Source organism: Canis aureus, chromosome 25 (genome assembly GCF_053574225.1).
Source record: "Canis aureus isolate CA01 chromosome 25, VMU_Caureus_v.1.0, whole genome shotgun sequence".
In the NCBI taxonomy this organism is placed as follows: Eukaryota; Metazoa; Chordata; class Mammalia; order Carnivora; family Canidae; genus Canis; species Canis aureus.
The window spans coordinates 5,859,651-5,880,897 of NC_135635.1; the positions used below are offsets into that span (position 1 = coordinate 5,859,651).

Below are 21,247 nucleotides of genomic sequence, written 5' to 3' on the forward strand. Positions count from 1 at the left end.
TACAGATGTGACACAGACACAAAGTGAGCAAATGCTTTTGGGAAAATGGTGGCAGTACATTTCCTCAATGCACGGTTCCCACAGACTTTCAATTTGTGAGAAATGCGGTATCTGCAAAGTGTAATAAAGTGAAGCACAGTAAAATGAGGTATGCTTGTAATTGTCCCTTGACCTTTGTCAGTTAAAGTGCTGCCCACTTTTCTTATTTATTAGCCCCATGATCTGTGGCTATTACAAGCTCAATCCTGGCCTGTAGAGAAGGCTCATTGAACTTAGTGGAACTGGTGTCCTTATCTGATGCCTTTGGTGAATAGGAATGTCCTCTGGGCCTCAGCATAATGGACCCATTTTGGCATATTTTTCCCCTGCACCTTTTGATTCCTTCATCTGCCTTTTTCGAGGGCAACTCCAGCATTTTTACTTTGCTGAGTGTTCACCTTTTTTTTCCAGATTTCTGAAAGGCACCTTGGAAGCTAAATTACCCCCATTCCCTGGGCTCCTGGCCAAGGTCTTAAATCCTGAGAACTGAGCACGTGCTCCCAAGTCAGTGACTTATCCAATTTTATGTTCCTTTCCCCTTTATTAAGCACCCTCAAAAATCCAGTTTCAGGGATATTCTGCTACCTTCTACCAGTGTCTGCTGGCTAGTTCTTATGGTTCCTTTGAGGTAAATTTTTTTTTTTTAAGTATTTTATTTATTCCTGAGACAGAGGCAGAGACACAGGCAGAGGGAGAAGCAGGCTCCATGCAGGGAGCCTGACGTGGGACTCGATCCTGGGTCCCCAGGAGCAGGCCCTGGGCTGAAGGCGGCACTAAACCATTGAGCCAGCAGGACTGCCCGTAAAATTTCTTTACTTCCTTATCAGGCTCGATGCATTTCTAGTTGGGGTATGCTGCAATTTAACCCTAGTACAGGCCTACCAGGAAAGAAATGAGGTGGAGGCAGCTTTGTGGGAGGAAGAGGACACGTTTTGTGAGGATGGCCCTCTTTAAGGGAGTCTTCCTGCCTCCATGGGGGAAATGCTAGCTCTTCCTAGGGAGTGATGGGTCACCTCTGCAAACACGGGTCATGGAAGTCTGCAGAGCTGATATTCTTGAGCTTCCACATAGATGTCTTAATACCATACTTAATACCGTACTTATTTTTTTTTTAATTTTTTTTTTTATTTATGATAGAGAGAGAAAGGCAGAGACACAGAGGGAGAAGCAGACTCCATGCACCGGGAGCCCGATGTGGGATTCGATCCCGGGTCTCCAGGATCGCGCCCTGGGCCAAAGGCAGGCACCAAACCGCTGCGCCACCCAGGGATCCCTAATACCATACTTATACATTAATACAATCCAGGTTGTTGCGGTCACGCTCCTGACCTTGGCATCACAGTACCACTTTGAGCATTTAAGCTTCTCTGGAATTCAACTCATTAAATCCTCAGGCTGCTACTTAGCTGTGAGTGCTTGCTGAGTGTTCAGGTGAAAGAGACCTTTTTAAGAAACCCCACTGGCTCTCCTATTTCCACTTTAGCTTTCTAATTTTTTTTCAGCCTGTAATTACTTCTCCAGAAAGTATTCATCATGTAACGAAGTTTTTCCTTTGACCACCATAACCCATTTCCTCCACCCCCACCCCCAGTCTGTGGCAATCCCCAATCTGCTCTCTGTTTCTGTGAATCTGGTTTTTTAAGATTCCATGTGTAGGTGAGATTATACAGTATTTTTTTAAGATTTTAAATTTTTATTTATTAGAGCAAGCATGGGCTTGTGGTAACGAGAGGAGAGGGAGAGGCACTTCCCACTAAGCAGGGAATCTGACGTGAGGCTTGATCCCAGGACCCAAAGATCTTGACCTGAGGCGAAGGCAGACGCTTAACCGATTTAGCCACCCAGGTGACCTTACTGTATTTGTCTTTGGCTTATTTTACTTACCATAATACCTTCTAGGCACATCCATATTGTCCCAAATGGCAGAATTTCCTTTTTCCAGGAAGCCTTGTGACCAGTACATGGTTGGGATAAAGATAGGTTAATGCCTTCAGACTCCAGCAGCCAGAGATGGTATGTACTGGGCAAGAGGTCATAGTCTCAATCTTTGAGATCTAGCTTCCTCTAAGTGGAAAGAATATTTTCTGGATTCCCTGTTCTTTATATTCCTGACACTTTGATGGTCCCTAACTGGCTCAGCTGCCCAGATTTCACAGCCTGCAATGATTGGCCACTTTGGTTGTAACCATGTCACCAGGACTGTCCCCATCCTGGCATCATCAGATAATACCACCTGGCCTCACTGTTAGCACCCATGGATGGTTCCATTTGATGGATGTATCTGTCCAAATTTTCTGACTTGCCCAGGTATCACTTATGCAGCTAAGCTGAAGATGTGGTGATGGGAGTGGTGGTGGATAGAGAACGGAGTCCTACAGCTTGAAAATGACTTGTCTTCCCAGTTTTATGTACCTTCTGCTGATGAGCTATAGCTGTCGGCTGTCTGAATGTTCCTTAAACCTCTTCTACTTGTATTTCATGGCATACCATCCACCCAGTGACCAAAGTGAAAATCTGGAAGTGATCTATCGTTACCTCTCTCTTATGCCCACACCCAATTGATCACTACCATAATTCTTCCTTCCTAATATCCTTTGAGTTTGTTTCCTTTCTTCATCTCTACTGACATTTTGAGCCACAAGTTGCAAACTGATGACTTTTGTACCAGATTTGGCCCATAATTGGTTGTTTTTTTGTTTTGGCACAATTTTGAAAATGAAAAAATTATATTAAAATTCTCTTGACAATTTGGAAGACCTAGTGATGCTGGGCATTATTCTTGCATGAAAACAATTGACTAGAGCTAAATAGTGGTGGGTATTTTTAGTGACGTGCTTTTTATTTTCTATAGTTCTTGCCTCTGTTATTTTAGAACTGGCCTACTTCACTCATATTGGGTCTGGCTCCTCCAGGCACTGGAAATTGCAACCCCTTGTTCTCTCTTGAGAACTGATCTCCCAGCTTGAAGTCTTACCTCTTTTAAGTCTATACTGCAGCCAAACAAGCTTTATTTAGTCATTCTACTGCTTATGCCAAACTAATTTCAGTGGCACCTCACTGTTTTCAGGAAAACAAGCAACCTCTTTAGCATGGCATTTAAGACCATTTTATGCTCTGACCTTAATTATCTAATGACTTTTGTCTCAAAGAAATGTTCTTTCTCTTAATGTGCTACTTTCCAGCCATATGCAACTTCCTGGGTTTATTTGAAAAGGAAGCATTAAAACGTGGCCAAGAGATGCCTGGGTGGCTCAGCGTTTGAGCGTCTGCCTTTGGCTGAGGGCGTAATCCTGCGACCCGGGGTCGAGTCCCACATCGGGCTCCTGAGGAGCCTGCTTCTCCCTCTGTCTGTGTCTCTGTCTCTCTCTCTCTGTGCCTTTCATGAATAAATAAATCTTTAAAAAATTATGCATCTAGGGCAGCCCCTGTGGCGCAGCAGTTTAGCGCCGCCTGCAGCCGGGGGTGTGATCCTGGGGACCTAGGATTGAGTCCCACATCAGGCTCCTTGCATGGAGACTGCTTCTCCCTCTGCCTGTGTCTCTGCCTCTCTCTCTCTCTCTCTCATAAATAAATAAATAAAATCTTAAAAAAAAAATTATGCATCTATTGAGATGATTATGATTTTTAAATTTCTAATATATTGAAACATTTATTTCTAATTTTAAACACATTATATTCCTTGTATAAACCTAACTGATCATAATTTATTACTTTTTACATTTGTCTAGGTTCCTAGATTTATTTTTATTTTTTATTTTTTTTAAAATGACTGTTTATTCATGAGACACACAGAGGGAGAGGCAGACAGGCAGAGGGAGAAGCAGGCTCCATACAGGGAGCCCGATGTTGGACTCAACCCCTGGACCTGTGATCACCCTCTGAACTGAAGGCAGACGCTCAACCACTGAGCTACCTAGGTGTCCCTAGGTTCCTAGATTTAGTTTTCATATGTATTGGGATTTTTGCATCTGGATTTATAAATGAAATTGGCCAGTAATTTTCCTTTCTTGTTTTGCTGTCATGGTTTTCTTACCCTCATAAAATGAGTTGGGCTTTTATCCCCTCTTTACATTCTTTGCAATAATTTGTGTAAGTTTAGAATTATTTCTTCATTGAATATTTAACAGATCTTGCCCATGGAGACGTGATTGCAGGGTTTTTGTTGTTTCTATTGCTTTTTGTGGGAAGATACTTATTTTCTGCAATTTATTTAATGGGACATGAATGTTAAATTTACTGTTTCTTCTTGTGTCAGTTTTGGTAAGTTACACTTTTTTTTTAAGGTTGTATTTATTCATGAGACACACACACACACACACACAGAGAGAGAGAGAGAGAGAGAGAGAGAGAGGCAGAGACATAGGCAGAGAGAGAAGTAGGCTCCCTGCAGGGAGCCCAATATGGGACTCCACCCGGGTCTCCAGGATCACGCCCTGGGCGTGAAGGCAGGCACTCAACCGCTGAGCCATCCAGGCATCCCAGTTACACTTTTTCTAAGAATTTGTCCTCTCTCTCTTTCTGTGTCTCTCATGAATAAATAAATAAAATCTTCTTAAAAAAAATTTCCTTTGTCTTTCCTAAGAACCAACTTTGGGTTAAGTTGTTCTTTTCTATTGGATTTTTTTCTATTTTATTGATCTGCTTTTATCTTCTTTATTATTTCTTCCGACTTTGTTTCTGCCTTAAATTTACTGTTTTATATCTAGTAATGCTTTTCGTTAAAATATATTTTGCCTGATATTAATATATATAGTGACTTCTTTCAATTAGTGTTTGTATGTATTCTTTTTATTTTATTTTTATTTTATTATTTAAAAAATATTTTATTTATTCATTCATGAGAGACACAGAGAGAGAGAGGCAGAGACACAGGCCGAGGGAGAAGCAGGCTCTATGCAGGGAGCCCAATGTGGGTCTCAATCCCGGGTCTCTTGGGACCACTCCCTGGACTGAAGGCAGACGCTCAACCACTGAGCCACCCAGGCATCCCATTTTATTTTTAATTGCAGTATAATTGACATACCATATCCTATTTCAGATGTACATCATAGTGATTTGATATTTTTTTTTATACTATTCTTTTTTTTTTAATTTTTATTTATTTATGATAGTCACAGAGAGAGAGAGAGAGAGAGAGGCAGAGACACAGGCAGAGGGAGAAGCAGGCTCCATGCAACGGGAGCCTGACGTGGGATTCGATCCCGGGTCTCCAGAATCGTGCCCTGGGCCAAAGGCAGGCGCTAAACCACTGCGCCACCCAGGGATCCCTGATATTTTTTTTTAGATTTTATTTATATGAAAGCGAGAGAGAGAGAGAGACAGCACAAGCAGGAGAGTAACAGAAGGAGAGAGAGAAGCAGACTGCCTGCTGAGCAGGGAGCCCAACACAGGACTTGGTTTCAGGACCCTGGAGTTATAACCTGAGCCAAAGGCAGATACTTAACTGACTGAGTCACCCAGGCACCTGTGATTTGATATTTTTATATATTATGAAATGATCCCCATGGTAAGCCTAGGATCCATATCATCATTTTAGATTAAACTTTTCTGTATTTTCCTTTTCAGTGTTAGTCTTATAAACAGCATATAGTTGGGATTTACTTTTTCAACTAGTCTTTTTTTTTTTTTTTTTTTTTTTTAGGATTTTATTTATTCATGAGAGACTCAGAGAGAGAGGTAGAGACATAGCTAGAGGGAGAAGCAGGCTCCCTGCAGGGAAATCATGACCTGAGTCCAAGGCAGATGCTCAACCACTGAGCCACCTAGGTGTCCCGTTTTTAACTAGTCTTAATAATTGTCTTTTTTTTTTTTTAATAGCTGTCTTTTAGCTGAAACATATAGACAGTTTCACTTTGGGGTGATTTTTTCCTTTATTTTGACTTTATTCTTACAAGAAATTTTGCTGGGTATAGGATTCTAGGCTTGGCAATTGTTTTGTTTCAGGACTGCCTTCTGGCTTCTATTGCTGTTATTCCTTCAGAGGTTATCAGTTTATCTCCACCCATCCCCACTGGGGCTGCATACAAGGTGTAAGATGCCTATCTGTCCTTTGTGAGATCCATTGGGCTCTGTGCGTGTGTGCGCGCGCGCATGTGAGTGCGCGTGTGTGTGTATGTGTATTTATAGGGTGATTGTTTAAATCAGAATCCATATAAAGTGTACATGTTATGATGAGTTGATATGTCCTATAAGCTGCTTTTACTCCATAGGTTACTCCTTTTTTTCTTTCAATTTTGTTGTGAAAGAAAGCATTGTTTCTCTTGTAGAGATTTCAGAGTCTGGATTTAGTTGATTACATTGTTTAACATGTTATTCTGTCATTTGTATTTATTTCCTGCAAATTGGCAGTTGAGTCCAGAGGCTTAATCAGATTTTAGTTCATGATTTTGGGAAATCTGCTTTGGAGATTACGCTGTGTTCTTCCATCAGGAGGCACATAATGTCTGGGTGTCTTTTTTTTTGTGATGGTAGCAGCCATTTGATGCCCAGTGCCTAGATCTGTTGATTCATTGGGAGTCATAAAATTATGATATTCTATCTTCATTTCTTCTTCATTTCTTATCTGGGAAACCTCTATGAAGAGAGAAATTTCTCCTTATCTACTATTTGTTTATCCAGTGGTACAGTTTGCATAGGGAAGGCAGAATAAATGTTTACTTCTTTTTCTCCATTTACTATTTTTAAAAATGAGTTGGTTCATTAGCACCCTCTAAAAGAAATCAGAATTTTAAAAATTATTATTATAAACTTAAGTATTTAAGCATTTTTGATGTGTTTTAGTCCATTACAATTAAAATGTTTATTAATAATACTAAAATTGCCCTATCTTTGCCCAGAAAGATATTCTTTAAATTGACTTCTGAGTCCTTTTGATGTGACCTCAGTAGTCTTTGATAGTTTCTTTGCTATTTATACGCCAAGATGTTTTATAGGCTTTTTTTTAAAAGATTTTTTAAAATTTTATTCACGAGAGACACAGAGGGAGAGGCAGAGACATAGGCAGAGGCAGAAAGAAGCAGGCGCCATGGAGGGAGCCTGATGTGGGACTCGATCTCGGGTCTCCAGGATCACGCCCTGGGCCGAAGGCGGTGCTAAACCACTGAGCTACTGGGGCTGCACTATAGGCTTATCTTATTAATTTCCAGCTCCAAAACTAGAATCACCCATTTCTACAAGGAGCCCTGGTTCTTTTTTAATAGGACAGGGTGTTTCTCAATCTGAGTGCCAGGGATGCCTGTTGCTACTAGACCGGTCATTGTTTCTAGACAGAATTAAGAAATATTCTTTTTCTCTGTTTTCAAAAAGATACAATGCCTCAGGATTTCATAATGACACTTCTAATTCAAATTCAGGATTAAACAGTTTTAACTTAATCTCTTCTGTTTTACATTTGTACATCTTTTCCCCTCATGTTGACCATCTTGGTTCTCAAGGATATCAAGGATGATAGAGCTAGAATATGACCTAATTGGACATTTGGTTTATTGTACCCTGTAATATAAACATTTCAGAATAACAATATTAACACTATCACCAGAATATGATTAGTGAAAACAGTGAAGACATTTTTGCAGATCTTTTGCCTTTAGGGTAGATCCCACTGGGGATATTCAGTAAAATTTTTAGTATTTTAAGGTCATTTTGGAATAATTCCTTCTTGTGGATAAACACTTAGTGCCTTTATATTTTTAGTGCTTGCTTAAAAATTAGTTATTTTATAATTATATAAAATGTTATAGGATTCTGTGGTCAAAATGATAAAACAGTGTATTTTTAAAAAAGCATATACCTTGCCTATTTCATTTATCTCCTCTTCACCATATAGGTATTTACTCATATAAATTTTATACTTTATTATTCCATTTAAAAAATGTAAGTGTATATATTTGCATTATCTCTTAAAGATTGGACTTAGTGACTACTTGTATTTCCTTCCTTTGAACCCTCACCCCCCCACCTTTCCCTCATTCATGGCTCAGCTTTATGGTTCTCTTTTGATTTGTTGATGATGGATGTGGAGGGAATTTTAAGATGCTGAGACACTGAGTGGACTGTCTTCAGATGCCCAGAGATTACAAGAAATAAGGAAGAACTTTGTCAAGAGACTGTGAATGAAGTGTGAAGGTTGTAATGTCAGGCTTTCTTCCCTGAATGTCATGGTAATAGGACAAGGGTTGAAATGATGTAATAGGAATGGAATTTTATGCAACTGATATGTGTTAAAAATGGGCACTTTGGACCATGTACTATTTTCCATGGTGTCAAGCAGCAATATGATGTCCTAATATTTTGCATGGGAGATGGTCTGTCTCCTATCTGCATTACTCTTAGACTTGAAAAGGCCATGCTAAGGCTGTCAAAAACAAACACAAAATATTAATATCTTCAATAAATATCTATCAAGCTTGGCCTGGACCATTCAGTATTTTTAAAGTAATTTTACATGTGTCTTCTCTAGTCTGTTATAGATCTGTGTTTTTGGTTAAATTCTTTAAGGCTGTCATACCCCCATATACAGGTCTTGGTGGGAGTACCTCATTTTACTTCCAATATTACCTAAAGCCTATATAAATCTTTTTCATGACTTTATTTTCTGTCCTTCACACTTTTACCCTACCATCTGCTTCTCACTTGCTTTATGAGTACTGATTGATAAGTAAATGAACCTAGACCCTAGAACCTTCACTGAGCACCTACTAATGTTCTGGGTGTTGGGCGAGGCTCTTGAGACACTCAGATAGCTAGATTGCTCCTGCCCTTTTTGTGCTCATCTGTAGTGTGAGGGAATTGGTTCCCATCTCTTCTCACACCAGCATTCCAGAGCACTGAGTCTTAAAGCTCCAAGCAATACTTCTTTTTTCCATCACTTCTACTTGATGGCAGCTTCTCTTCCTAACCTGATATCTGCTGCTTGGTGTCAGCGATCCCCTTGAAGGCAAGTGCTAAAATGATCAGCACAAATTCTGTAGTTTAGTGCTCTCTGCTACACCTTTCTCCTCCCTGCCACAACACCATGTTTCACACCAAGCTGTGATTCCTGCAGCTTGCTCCAGCCAGAGGTACTGAGGCAGGCCTATTTCTGAGACGCTCCAGCTCCTCTAATGAATGACTGGCTCATGGACTCCCTACTGACTTTGCCAAATGTGTAGAATTGCATTATGCTTTCGGTTGCCTCCACCCTACCTTCTTTCCTTCCTTCTCTCCTTTACAAGGGTCAGGCATGCTTTTGTAGTTTGATGGCACCCAATTTATTAGCAGTTTGTTACAGCAGCCTTAGGAACCTAATACAGTTGGTGTTACTGGGTAAGTCAATATTTCTGAGTCTTGGTTTCTTCACCTTTTACAAAGGAGGATTATACTAAATTATACACAAAATTCTTTGGGTGATGGGGATCCCTGGGTGGCTCAGTGGTTTAGAGCCTGCCTTTGGCCCGGGGCGTGATCCTGGAGACCTGGGATCGAGTCCCACATCGGGCTCCCTGTATGGAGCCTGCTTCTCCCTCTGCCTGTGTCTCTGCCTCTCTCTCTCTCCCTCTCTCTCTCTGTCTCTTGTGAATAAATAAATAAAATCTCAAACAAAATTCTTTGAGTGAATTAATCTCTTTAAAAAAAAAAGATTCTATTTATTCATGAGAGACACAGAAAGAGAAATAGACATAGGCAGAGGGAGAAGCTGGCTCCCCACAGGGAGCCCAGTGTGGGACTAGATCCCAGGACCTTGGAATCACCACCTGAATCAAAGGGAGATGTTCAACCGCTGAGCTGTCCAGGTGCCCCAAATTAGTTAATTTCTTAAGCTTTAGCTTCCCTTTCTGTGAAGGGAAGATGAATATATAACGATGCCTGGCACATAGAAGTACTAATTAAGTGTAAGCCAGTAAAGCTGGTACTAATAATAGCAGTAGTAATTCTTCTAGTTCTGGCAATCTGTAGTGTATAGCCAGTCCCCCAAAAAATGCTGAGGAAGAGAGCTTAACAGGAGGAGAAATATCCTGTAATTTAGGGGTGAAGACAGAGTAAGGAGTGGAACACACAGAAAGACTTCCTAAATAGCTCAGACCAAGGGTCGGATGCAGGCATAAGGGCGTTCTTAAAGCAATAGGTTCTCTCCCCTCCCCCAGTAATGCAAGGGCAGAAATTTATTCTCTCATAGTTCTAGAAGCCAGAAGTCTGAAATCAAGATGTTGGCAGGACCACGCTCCCTCTGAAACCTGTAGGGAAAACTCTTTCCTTGCCTTTTCCTAGCTTCTGGTGTTTTGCCATCAATTTTTGGCATTCTTCAGCTTGCAGCTTCGTAATGCCAATCTCTGTTTTCTTCACACGTCGTTTCCCCTGTATTTCTCAGTCTTCACGTGGCTGTCGTCTTAATAAGGACACCAGTCATATTGGATTAGGGGCCTGCCCTACTAATTACATCTGCTATGACCCAAATAAGTTCACATTCCAAGGTACTGGCAGTTAGGACTTTTACATGTCTTTCTTGGGGGTCACAATGTAACCCATAACACCAAGTAATTAGTGTCAGAGCTGGTGTAAGAATCCAAATAGACTCATGAGTAAGATTGTTTCACATGGTGCCCTGTACAAGTCCATATTCTTGTAATGAATTTATCCCAGTTGTGTAGGATATTAACTCTGAAGTTTAATTAATTATTTTTTTAAAAAAGATTTTGTTTATTTATTCATGAGAGACTCCAGCTGAGACAGAGACAGGCTGAGACATAGGCAGAGGGAGAAGCAGGCTCCATGCAGGGAGCCCGATGTGGGACTCAATTTCAGGTTTCCAGGATCACACCCTGGGCTGAAGGCAGCGCTAAACCGCTGAGCCACCTGGGCTGCCCAAGTTCCCCTACTTCTGTCCATACTTGTCAGATAGGGGTTTGTAACCCTGATGTCCACAAACTTTTCTTTCCCTACCTTTGACTGTAGGGTCAATATTACTCAAACAAGGATTTCTAAAAATGTGAACAACAAACCCAATCTCCTTTTTCTAGAGAAAATGAAGCTTATTGGTGTTGAATAAAATGATACAGTTCAAGATCAAAACATTAATTGTGTGTGGCATGAGTTTTTCCCATCCAGAGAATAACTCTGCTGACTCTGCAGCTGGCTGTTCTCTACCTTGGAATCTCCTCTGCTGTGGGGTGAAATAATTGCTTGCCTTTCTTTCTAGTGCAGCTTCCTTTGGTGTAGCAAAGAAAAAAGAATTAGCTTTTAGGACAGATGTTTTGTTTGATTCTGCAATTCTGAGGCAAACTACTTCAAAGTCCAGTTTGTATCTGGATTTTGGGATGATGAAAAAAGTCTACTATTACCTCTTCTGTTGCTTTCCATTAAATATTTATTAAATGAGCAGAATAGTTCACAGCTGGTTAGAATCAGAGATGTGTATCTGTTCCTGTTCTAGTATTACAGAGATCTCTGAGATGAGTAAAAGATAACAAGACCAGACATATGGATAGCCGGTTGATTGGGCACCATTTATTGGAAATGTAATCCTTTCTCCACTGCAATACAGTGCTACTTTGTCTTATCAGTTGGTCGGTTTGTGAGAGTCACTCTTCTGTTCCACTCACCTATTTGCCTATCTTTGCCCCAATACCAAGCTATCATAATTACTATCGTTTTGTAATAGTTCTTGATACCTGGTAGCATGAGTTTTCTGGTTTTGTTTTTCTTTCTTTCTTTCTTTCTTTTTTTTAAGATTGTATTTATTTATTTGAGAGAGCATGAGCAGGGGGAGGGGCAGAGAGAGAGGGACACGCAGACTCCCCACTGAGCAGGGAGCCTGACAGAACTGGCCCTGGGGGCTTGATCCCAGGACCCCAAAATCGCAACCTGATGCTTAACCAGCTGAGCCACCCAGGTGCCCCTCTGGTTTTGTTTTTCTCTACATTGCCTTTAGTTCTTTAGTTGATGTTTATAGAATTAAAAAGAACAATATTGCTTTTTCAGGGGTGAATAAAAATATCCTGCACCAAAACTTTGTTTAAAGAAGTGACCCCCCCCCAAAAAAAACCCTTTTGTTTCATAAATGCCTAACCAACATTTATAAAAACTATGTATACATTCCCTTCATTGGTTTATGTCGGGAGAGGAAAGAAGCTCTTTCGATTTTGATTAAGGGCCCATTTATACTGGTTGGTTACTGGTAGGAATATTTGGGGATTTTAGATTCTCTCCCTAGGTTTACAGTATAATAAAAGGCAAGGCCCTCTTGTAAATCCCTTTTCAAGGCAATTAACCACAAAGTAAAGGCTCAGTAAACATATTTAAACTAAAGGTAAAAATAAAAATAAAAATAAAAATAAAAATAAAAAAAATAAACTAAACGTAATGCAAATCCATCAAGGAAGGTACAGAATCTGCATCCTCACAGTGAAGAGTCCTGCTGGTAATCCAACTGGGGACAGGATTTGTGATGGTCAAGTAAAGAGGATGACGCTGAGAAGACACAGGGCTGAGGAAGAGTAAGAGTCAGTTTTTTTTTTCTTTTTCTTAAACCACCCCAAAACTCAATGGCTTATAACAGCATTTTTTTTCCTACTCTTGGGTCTGGTGTGGTGTAGGGGGGAAGGAGCTCTACTTTAGGAGCCAGGATTTGGACTGGGTTCAAGTCTATTCTACATGTTTCAGTCTGGGGCCCCGGTTGGGGAGAGCAGGTTGGGGACAGTGAGTACCTGGGGCATGCTCTTGCCTGGCAGTCACAGGAGCACAGGAGGCCAAACAAAACCATGCAATCACATTTTTAGTTTCTATTTGTGTCATATCTGCTAACATTCTGTTGGCAAAGCAAACCGCATGTCCGAGTTCAACATCCATGCGTAGGGGACTCTGTCCTTGTAGTGCTCTGGAAGATCACATGATGGAGGGAGGGGGTAGGGAATAGAGAATAATAATGTACTCTAGCACAGGAAGGGACAGGGTTCTTGGATGGTTGTGAGAACCCACCTTGCTGCCTCCTGGAATATTGAGGTGCAGAGAAATTCCTTCAGAAAAACGGGGAGAGAATTAGCCCTGCTAAAGAGCTGTGTGATATTGGTGCCAGAATATAGACTGGCCTCTATTTCCTTGTCACTTCACCTGCCTGTCCTTCCACTGCTTTCTTTTCCTACCTGGGAACCTTCAGAAGGGGCTAAGCCAAGGTGATGGCAACCAGACAAGGGAGGAGTCTAGCCAGCTACTGTAGCAGCAGCAGCAGGAAAGATGGTGCCCAGAGAGCTAGCTACCCAGAAGTTTCCAGCAGCAGGAACAGCAAGGCAGTGTCGTGGCCATCAGAGAGTGAGCATCAGAGTCTTTCTATAACACATACAGTGTGCTCAATCAGATCTGGTCTCTGAAAGTACTCCATCAACTGTTCAGAGTTATTGTATCAGGAGGTTAAATGGGAAACTTGTCCGGTTTAGGTTCGGCTGTGGCTTCAAGACACTAGAGAGCACATTTCAAAGTGAAATGTAAGACCAAAAATATTTAAAAATGAGATTGTGGGGGTACCTGTGTGGCTCAGGTACAGGGCTGCCTTGGGCTCAGGTCATGATCCCGGAGTCCTGGGATCAATCCCCCATAACATGTCAGTCTCCCTGCTGGATGGGGAGTCTGCTTCTCCCTCTGCCCCTGCCCCTGCTCATTCACTGTCTCTTTCTCAAATAAATAAAATCTTTAAAAAAATAAAAAGGAGACTGTGGGGAATATGTTTTGCATCTTTAGTTGATCTTCCACTGGTCAGTCTATAAAAGATGTTGGAGATGCCAAGAAAAGAGCTGGAGAGAGGAGAGGAGACTCCCTTGGACAGAGTTGGTGTGCTCTCATTACCCGAGGGTGACCAGAAAAGTCATGGTACCTGCCTGAGTTTTTATACCAGAGGCAAGAGAAGAACCTACCTCACAGAATAATATTTAAAGGGATAGTGGGGCACAAAATACTATTATATGGAAACATTTACACCATGGGAATGTGATTATGACTTACTTTATTGAATGATTTATTAATTACTGTAGCAGAAACTACTAGTTGTCCACCCAAATCCATTTGCCCATTTTCCCATAATACTAGCACTGTTATCAGGACCTGGGCTGCCCTGCTGGTACCAGGTCTCCCAGGCTCCTTTGCCGCCGGGGATGGCTTGTGATTAAATTCTGTCTCTGGAGTGTACATGGAAGTGACATGTGCCTCTTCCAGGCCTGGACCTTAAAACATTGTCTGTGTGTTTCTCCAGACCAACTCCCCTTCCTGCAATTTATTTATTTATGCACTTTTAAAAGATTTTATTTATTTATTGGAGAGAGCAAGCGAGCATGAGCAGAGCAGGGAACAGAAGGAGAGGGAGAAGCAGACTCTCCAGTGAGCAGCGGGAGCCCAACTTGGGGCCGGATCCCAGGAACCCAAGATCATGACCTTAGCTGAAGGCAGATGCCTAACCGACTGAGTCACCCACATGTTCCCCCAACCCCCTTTTCTGCAAAATCTAGCTTGGAGGACAACACCCTAGGGCAGTGCTTCTCTGTGTGTTTTTTAAAGCATAAGAATCACCTGGAGAGCTCATTAAAACAGATTAAAACAAGGATTCAGTAGGTCTGCCAGTGGGCCCAAGAATTTGCATTTCTAACAAGCTTCCCATTGATGCTGGTGCTGCTGATCTGTGGACCACACTTTTTTTTTTTTTTTTTAAAGATTTCATTCATTTATTCATGATAGTCACACACACACACACACACACAGAGAGGCAGAGACACAGGCAGAGGGAGAAGCAGGCTCCATGCAGGGAGCCCGACGTGGGATTCGATCCTGGGTCTCCAGGATCGCGCCCTGGGCCAAAGGCAGGCACCAAACCGCTGCGCCACCCAGGGATCCCTGTGGACCACACTTTGAGTAGCACTGCTTTTAGAGGATGGTGGAGATGCAAAATGGAAAGAATCTGAGTTTCTGAATGTCTGCGTGGGACAGAGGAGCCTGTCCACCCATCTCGGACTGCTTTGCGAGAACACTATATTTTGGGGACTCTGTTATGGCAGCTGAGTCATTACCCTAACTGACTATCCTCCTGATATTCTGCTGGTCCTTCTCTACATCTAAACCAAATCTCTCTCATAATTTTTTTCCTGTTTCATCTTGAACTCTCCTTCCTGGTGATGGAGAATAATATTAGCCATCTTTACTAAATGAATTTCATAAGAGCTCGCATCTAGGATTCTGTATCAACCTCCAGCAGGGCCCAGGAAAGGATTGTCCTTAACCATCTTTCCCGAAGAGATAGAAGGAACTCCAGTGATGGGCTTGGAGAGAAGAGGACCTCCAGGTGTCTACATCTGGTAGCAAGCCTCTGTCGTAACCCAGCCCTTAAGCATCATACTGGAGACAGCTGAACTTGAGTAACTTTTATTTTGGAGGCAGGGGAAATTCAGAGCTTCCCAGAACGTTGAGGAATGAGCCTGCCTTCTGGGCCACGTTCTCCAGGAGCCGTATCCGATGACCATCTCACAGGTTACAGCTGGCCAGGTATTTGGACAAATCTTTGCCTTTGCAGTGTTTAACCCAGGCCACCCTAAGAATAGAGAAATAGGGCATAGATCAGAGGCAGGGCCAGGAGTCTAGAGGGGCTCAGCTGAGGTAGGGTCTTCAGGCTGGAGTCAGTTTATGCTGTGGGAGAGTCTCAGACGGGGAGGGTTTGCCGGCGTGAGAAGGCTTGAGTCGGTGTTGCAGGGAGGCCTCGGGTGAGCGTGGCACAGTATTGCTCTGCCTCACTTCCGTCAGGAGAACGGTCTCAGCTCCCTACAAAGCCCAGGGAGAGGCCTACAGCAGAGATGCTGCGATTCTATGAGCGTCCCTCATACTGTCTGGGTCTGGGCCCATGCCTGTCAGAGTGGCTGCTCTCTGCCCCTCATGTTCTGCTTACCAGGCAGACATCCCATTAGGATCTTTCACAACCCTCTTGGCACAGGTGATATCATCATCGATGTTGTCATCCAGGAACTCTGAAAGGAAAAGTGGTTGAATGGAGAGGGGAAAAAAAATCCTCTTTTTCTGTTTCATTAATCAATACTTTTTTGATGGGGGAAGTTCCAGAGGAAATTGAGCCTGGGTCAGAGACCCTCTATCTCTGGAGCCCTTTTGTGGATTTGCCTTCCATTTGCCTGGGTTTTCTTGCCTTGCTTTGAATCTGCCTCTGAGCGTCGTTCCCTCCGGAGGGCAGCCAGGACCTGATGGACCAGGGAGAGCCTTTGTGTTCAGGAAACTGCTTAGTGTGTCCAGAGTTCTGTGTGGGGGTATGTGGATTGGTGATGCAGCCATGCGTGTGCCAGGAATGGGATAAAACGGCTTGAGGGATGGGAACCCATGAAGGTGAGGCTTAGTCAGAGGTCAGTGTATCTTCCTTCTTCCTTTTAGGCAGGAGGAATTCTGTGGAATCCTCTTTTAGTGTGAGGACTCTCTGGGGCCCCTTTATTCCCTGTCCTGGGCTTCTCCAGCACAGGCGAGGGGCAGGTGTTAGGGAGTAGGGTGTTCAATCTTGCACCTGTTTTACCTGCCCCACTTCACCCAGCCCTTGGAGGGGATCGAGTCCTTACTGCTGCACATTATGTTGCAGGCATTTGCCGAGGAGTGGGAGTTGCTTTTGCACCACCACTTGCTGTTCAGCTGGAAGATTCCATAGTCACTACTGCCATTGGAATTTCTCCCATTAAAGGCCTGGGTGTTGAAGTTACTCTCATACTCAGCCATGCAGACCCCTGTGTCGAGGGAGCAAAAGTGTGAGTAGAAAAGGGGGATTGTTTCATGATGAGCACACCTCATGCTATACTAGAATGGCCAGAAAGTCCCTTGAGACTGAAATGAAAAGACTATAAAATCCTCAGTGTTAGATTTATGTTTATCATTCATTGTATATTCCTAGTCCCAAGGAATAATTAGCCCATGGGAAGAATGTAATAACAATTTGTTTAATAAATGCATTTGTAATGCCCAATAATCAAGCAAGCACTATCTCCCAGTCTATCTTTCCAGCCTCATCTCCCAGCCAAATAGCCGACTCTTGCCTTGGATACTCACATTGCCTTTTATCCCAAAGTATATGGAAGAGAAGAGATGGAGAAGTAATGGAGGAGGATCCTAGAAAGGAAGCCCCAAAAGCTGTCCTTGGGGAGTGATAGGAAAGAGTATGTTTGACATGAAGAAAAATGAAGATATTTAAGGGAAATTGGAATAGCTTCATGTGTTCTTACTGATGAGATGAGTGACCTTGTCTCTGCCTCACCTTCTGTTCTCACAGTCCTTATCCTACTCCCTTGTGACTTGGATAGAACAGACTTTGGACAAACACAGCAGATGTAGGTTTTTTTTTGATGGACAGAAGGGCAGGGAAGACGGTGGGAATCAGTGCCAACCATGCTGCAGGGACCAGTATCCAAAAGGATGCAGGTGAAAGCAAAGGTCATGGGAGAAAAACGAAGAGGTTAGGTGAGTCTCTGGGTATTTTTGAGGAAGTATTCTAGGCCACTGGGAGGGACGGTGATTTTGGGGAACAGAAGAAGAAATTTTACTTGGATAAGATAATCCCTGGTGGAAAAGAGAAAGGAGATCCTGATAGGAATATAAGCAGTGGAGGCAGAGACAAGAAGAGCTGTCAGGGAGTGGAAGAGAGCCCTGATAAATGTGTAAATCAGGAAGTGAAAAGGGAGAAATTGGCTGGGGAAGAAGGTCTTTTTGGGCAGAGACAGAAAGAAGTTCATACTCACAGTTTGCCAGGCTGTAGCCATGGAAGCCATCCATTCCCATGCTCTTCAGCTTGCGGGCCAGCTCACACTTGGAGAAGATTTTGGCCTCATCTGCTACAAAGAAGTAGCTGAGGATGGTGATGACCAGAATAGACCTCATTTCTGTAGCTGGTGAAACACAAGTCTGCTATGTCCAGGATGTTGTTGTCTCTTATAACCCTCTGGGCACAAAGATATCTCTGATTGGGTAATAGTGCTGGCATCTATGCCAGGAAGGACACGGCTGTCCAAAGATAGTTCCCCCAAACTGGTCCAGCCAGTATAAACTTCAGGGAAGGGGATGTAACCAAGAATAATACCAGGAATAAAGTCTCATTTTGGTGGGGGTGGGTCCTGGATTTGGGCAAATGTGTGGAGGAGGGAAATGGGGAGAGAAGGGAATTGGTAAGAAAAAGAAGTATCATTTTCAACCCTTGTGCTTTTGTTGGAATATCTCCAGAGGGGATTTCCCTGTGTGTTTTGCTGAACTTTGGCTCATAATCTGTGCTTGGCAGAAGGTATTTTCCTACTCAGTCTAGTAGGAGACCCATGATGAGCATCACTGAGTTTGGAGAAATTGAGGATCTTCTTGCATCTGCAATCAGTAAACCATTGATTGAATAGGAGACCACTAGAGTCTAAGTTCATAATATCTCTGTGTCTGCATGAAGTCATCATATTAAAAACCACAACTATATTGAATTCTCTCTAATATCTGTGTGATCAATGATCATCAAACATCCTATATTAGGGTTCTCCAGAGAAACAGAACTAATAGAGGGTGTGTGTGTGTGTGTGTGTTTGTGTGTGTGTGTGTGTATAGTTAGTTAGACAAAGTTGATAATTATTAGAGCACAAGGTCTTATTTTTAATTTGGTGGATAGACATTATGGAAGAAGAGTTATCACTAGACCAATACTTTCTTTTTTATTTTTTTTAAAGATTTTATTTATTTATTCATGAGAGACACAGAGAAAGAGGCAGAGACATAGGCAGAGGGAAAAGCAGGCCTCCCATGGGGAGCCCAATGCAGAACTCGATCCCAAGACCCGGGGATCAAAACATGAGCTGAAGGCAGACGCTCAACCACTGAGCCACCCAGGCATCCCTAGATCAATACTTTCTAAGAAGACACACAAGAGTAATAATAGTGGTAGTGCTGGAAGGCGGCTTCTGTAGGTCTTCTTGAAGTAACTGGCAAGACTTTGCTGTTAAAGGGCACTGTATGATGTTGACTTGGAAACATACAGGAATGGATACTAGGCATAACTCTTTATAATATTCACTCAGGGTAGCTAATTGGTCTGGCTATCCATCTGCTTATGCTTTCATTGATTAGATTAATTCCATGTCTATGTCCAGAGACATTCAGGAGCTTAAGGAGGTTGATCTTTACTCTAAAGGCACCTATGAAAATATGCATTTGGGTTAGGTTTTTTTTCTCCAGGCAAGTGGAAGGAAAGACAATAAGGAAAGATTATGAAAGATATTGGCAAAGGTGGTGTAGATTTTGGACCATGGAGTCTTATCTGGATGAGGAAGGAAGGGGAGAGAGAAGGAGATTATTACATAGAGGAACAGTAGAAGTCTATCAGTGGACTGGATGTTTCAATGGAATCCAAACAGGAGTAGTGGGAATGAGTGAACAAGTGACCGGAAAGAATAAGAGGTTGGTGAGAAAAGTGCATACCTGAGTTTATGGTATTGGTGGTGAAGCAGTACTGAGTGATGGTGGCAAGATTCAGGATGGGACCAGGAGGATGCGTGACTGAAGTGGATCAAAGGAGATGCTTCTTGGGTTGGAGAGGCTAGGTGTTGGACAGGACATTCATATGGATGTTTGAATCACAGAGTAGGAGGATTTTGAGATGGAGGGAAATTCTGTGAAAGGTCAGTGTTCTCAAGGAATGGGGGAGAAAAACCAAAGGGAGGTGATAGGTGTAGGGCCAGAATACATAAACCTCAAAGAAATAGGAGACTTTAAAGCAGATGGGGTTGGTGATGATCTCAAAGTGTCCGGAGTGAGATTGATTACTTCTAGATTCAGCTATACCCAGGTTGGGGAAAATAAATAGTCTCTAATTGAGGAGGTGATTATTACAGACGTAGTGAGGATTCTGAATTTGTGTGTATTCTTTCTTTCTTTCTTTCTTTTTTAAGATTTTATTTATTTATTCATGAGAGACACACAGAGAGAGGCAGAGACAGGGGCAGAGGGAGAAGCAGGCTCCCTCCAGGGAGCTTGATGCGGGATTTGATTCCAGAACCCTGGGAACACACTGTGAGCTGAAGGCAGATGCTCAACCACTGAGCCACCCTGGCATCCTTGTGTGTGTTATTTCTATTTGGTCTTCATTTATGTAGGTTTTCATGTCTTCATTACACATGTATGCACCTACAAACAATATATGCATTGTTTTGTGTGGTTTTAAATTTCAAACAAATGGCGTAATACTGTGCGTATTTTTCTGGACTTTGCATTTAAAAATTTTTTTTTTAAATTTAAATTCAGTTAGTCAACATAAAGTACATTCTTAGTTTCAGATGTAGTGTGCAATGATTCATCAGTTGCATCTAACACCCAGTGCTCTTCACATCACATGCCCTCCTTAATGCTCACCACCAAATTACCCCACCCCCCACCCACCTTTCCTCCAGCAACTTTCATTTTGTTTCCTAGAGTTGAGTCTCTCATGGTTTTTCTCCCTTTCTGATGGCACCTTGCATTTTTCATTCAACTTGTTTTCGAGGTTTATTCATGCTGTTACTTGCTGTCATATTAACTACTCTACAGTATTTCATTGTATTGCCACTATTTTGTAGTCATTCTACTGATGAATATTTAGACTGTTTCCAATTTTTGTTATTCAGAAAATGCTGAACATAATTGTATGTACCTTCTTCTTTACCCATAATATTCTGCAGTTTCACTTTGGTGTGTCTAAGTGCGGATTTGTATTTTATTTTGTTTCGTATTTAAAATATATTCTTAAAAAAAACTTATTTATTTTTTATTTTAAAAACTTTTTATTTATTCAGAGAGAGAGAGAGAGAGAGAGAGAGAGAAAGAGGCAGAGTCACAGGCAGAGGGAGAAGAAGGCTCCATGCAGGAAGCCTGAAGTGGGACTAGAACCCAGGCCTTTCAGGATCACACCCCGGGCTGCAGGCGGCGCTAAACCGCTGCACCACCGGGGCTGCCCCATATTTTAAATATATTCTAATGAGAATTTATATCTCTTTTTAAGTCTGGGAAATTTTCAGTATCTGTTCAAGTTACTCTTCTTTCTGTTTCTCCTTTCTGTTTTTCCTGGAACCCTGTATCAGCAAATGTTGGAGCTTCTCCGTTTAAACTCTAGACCTTTGTACTATATTTGGTATTTTATCTCTTTGCCTCTCTGTACTATACTCTGGGTGAAGTATTTAACATTATCTTGTAATTCGCTAATTCTGTCTTCAACTCT

The 21,247-nt window shown here is 42.1% G+C and overlaps 1 protein-coding gene across 1 annotated transcript; it reads right to left on the minus strand.

Annotated features, from left to right (window-relative positions):
- Positions 1 to 15,398: 15,398 nt before the first annotated feature.
- Positions 15,399 to 17,947, minus strand: LOC144297564 (lysozyme C, milk isozyme). The gene is made up of 4 exons (XM_077871836.1): positions 17,769 to 17,947; positions 16,602 to 16,763; positions 15,932 to 16,010; positions 15,399 to 15,580 (listed from the first exon to the last, which is right to left on the minus strand). Exons 1-4 carry the CDS (start codon positions 17,905 to 17,907, stop codon positions 15,514 to 15,516), a joined length of 447 nt encoding a protein of 148 aa, XP_077727962.1. The 5' UTR covers positions 17,908 to 17,947; the 3' UTR covers positions 15,399 to 15,513.
- Between the last annotated feature and the right edge of the window lie 3,300 nt (positions 17,948 to 21,247).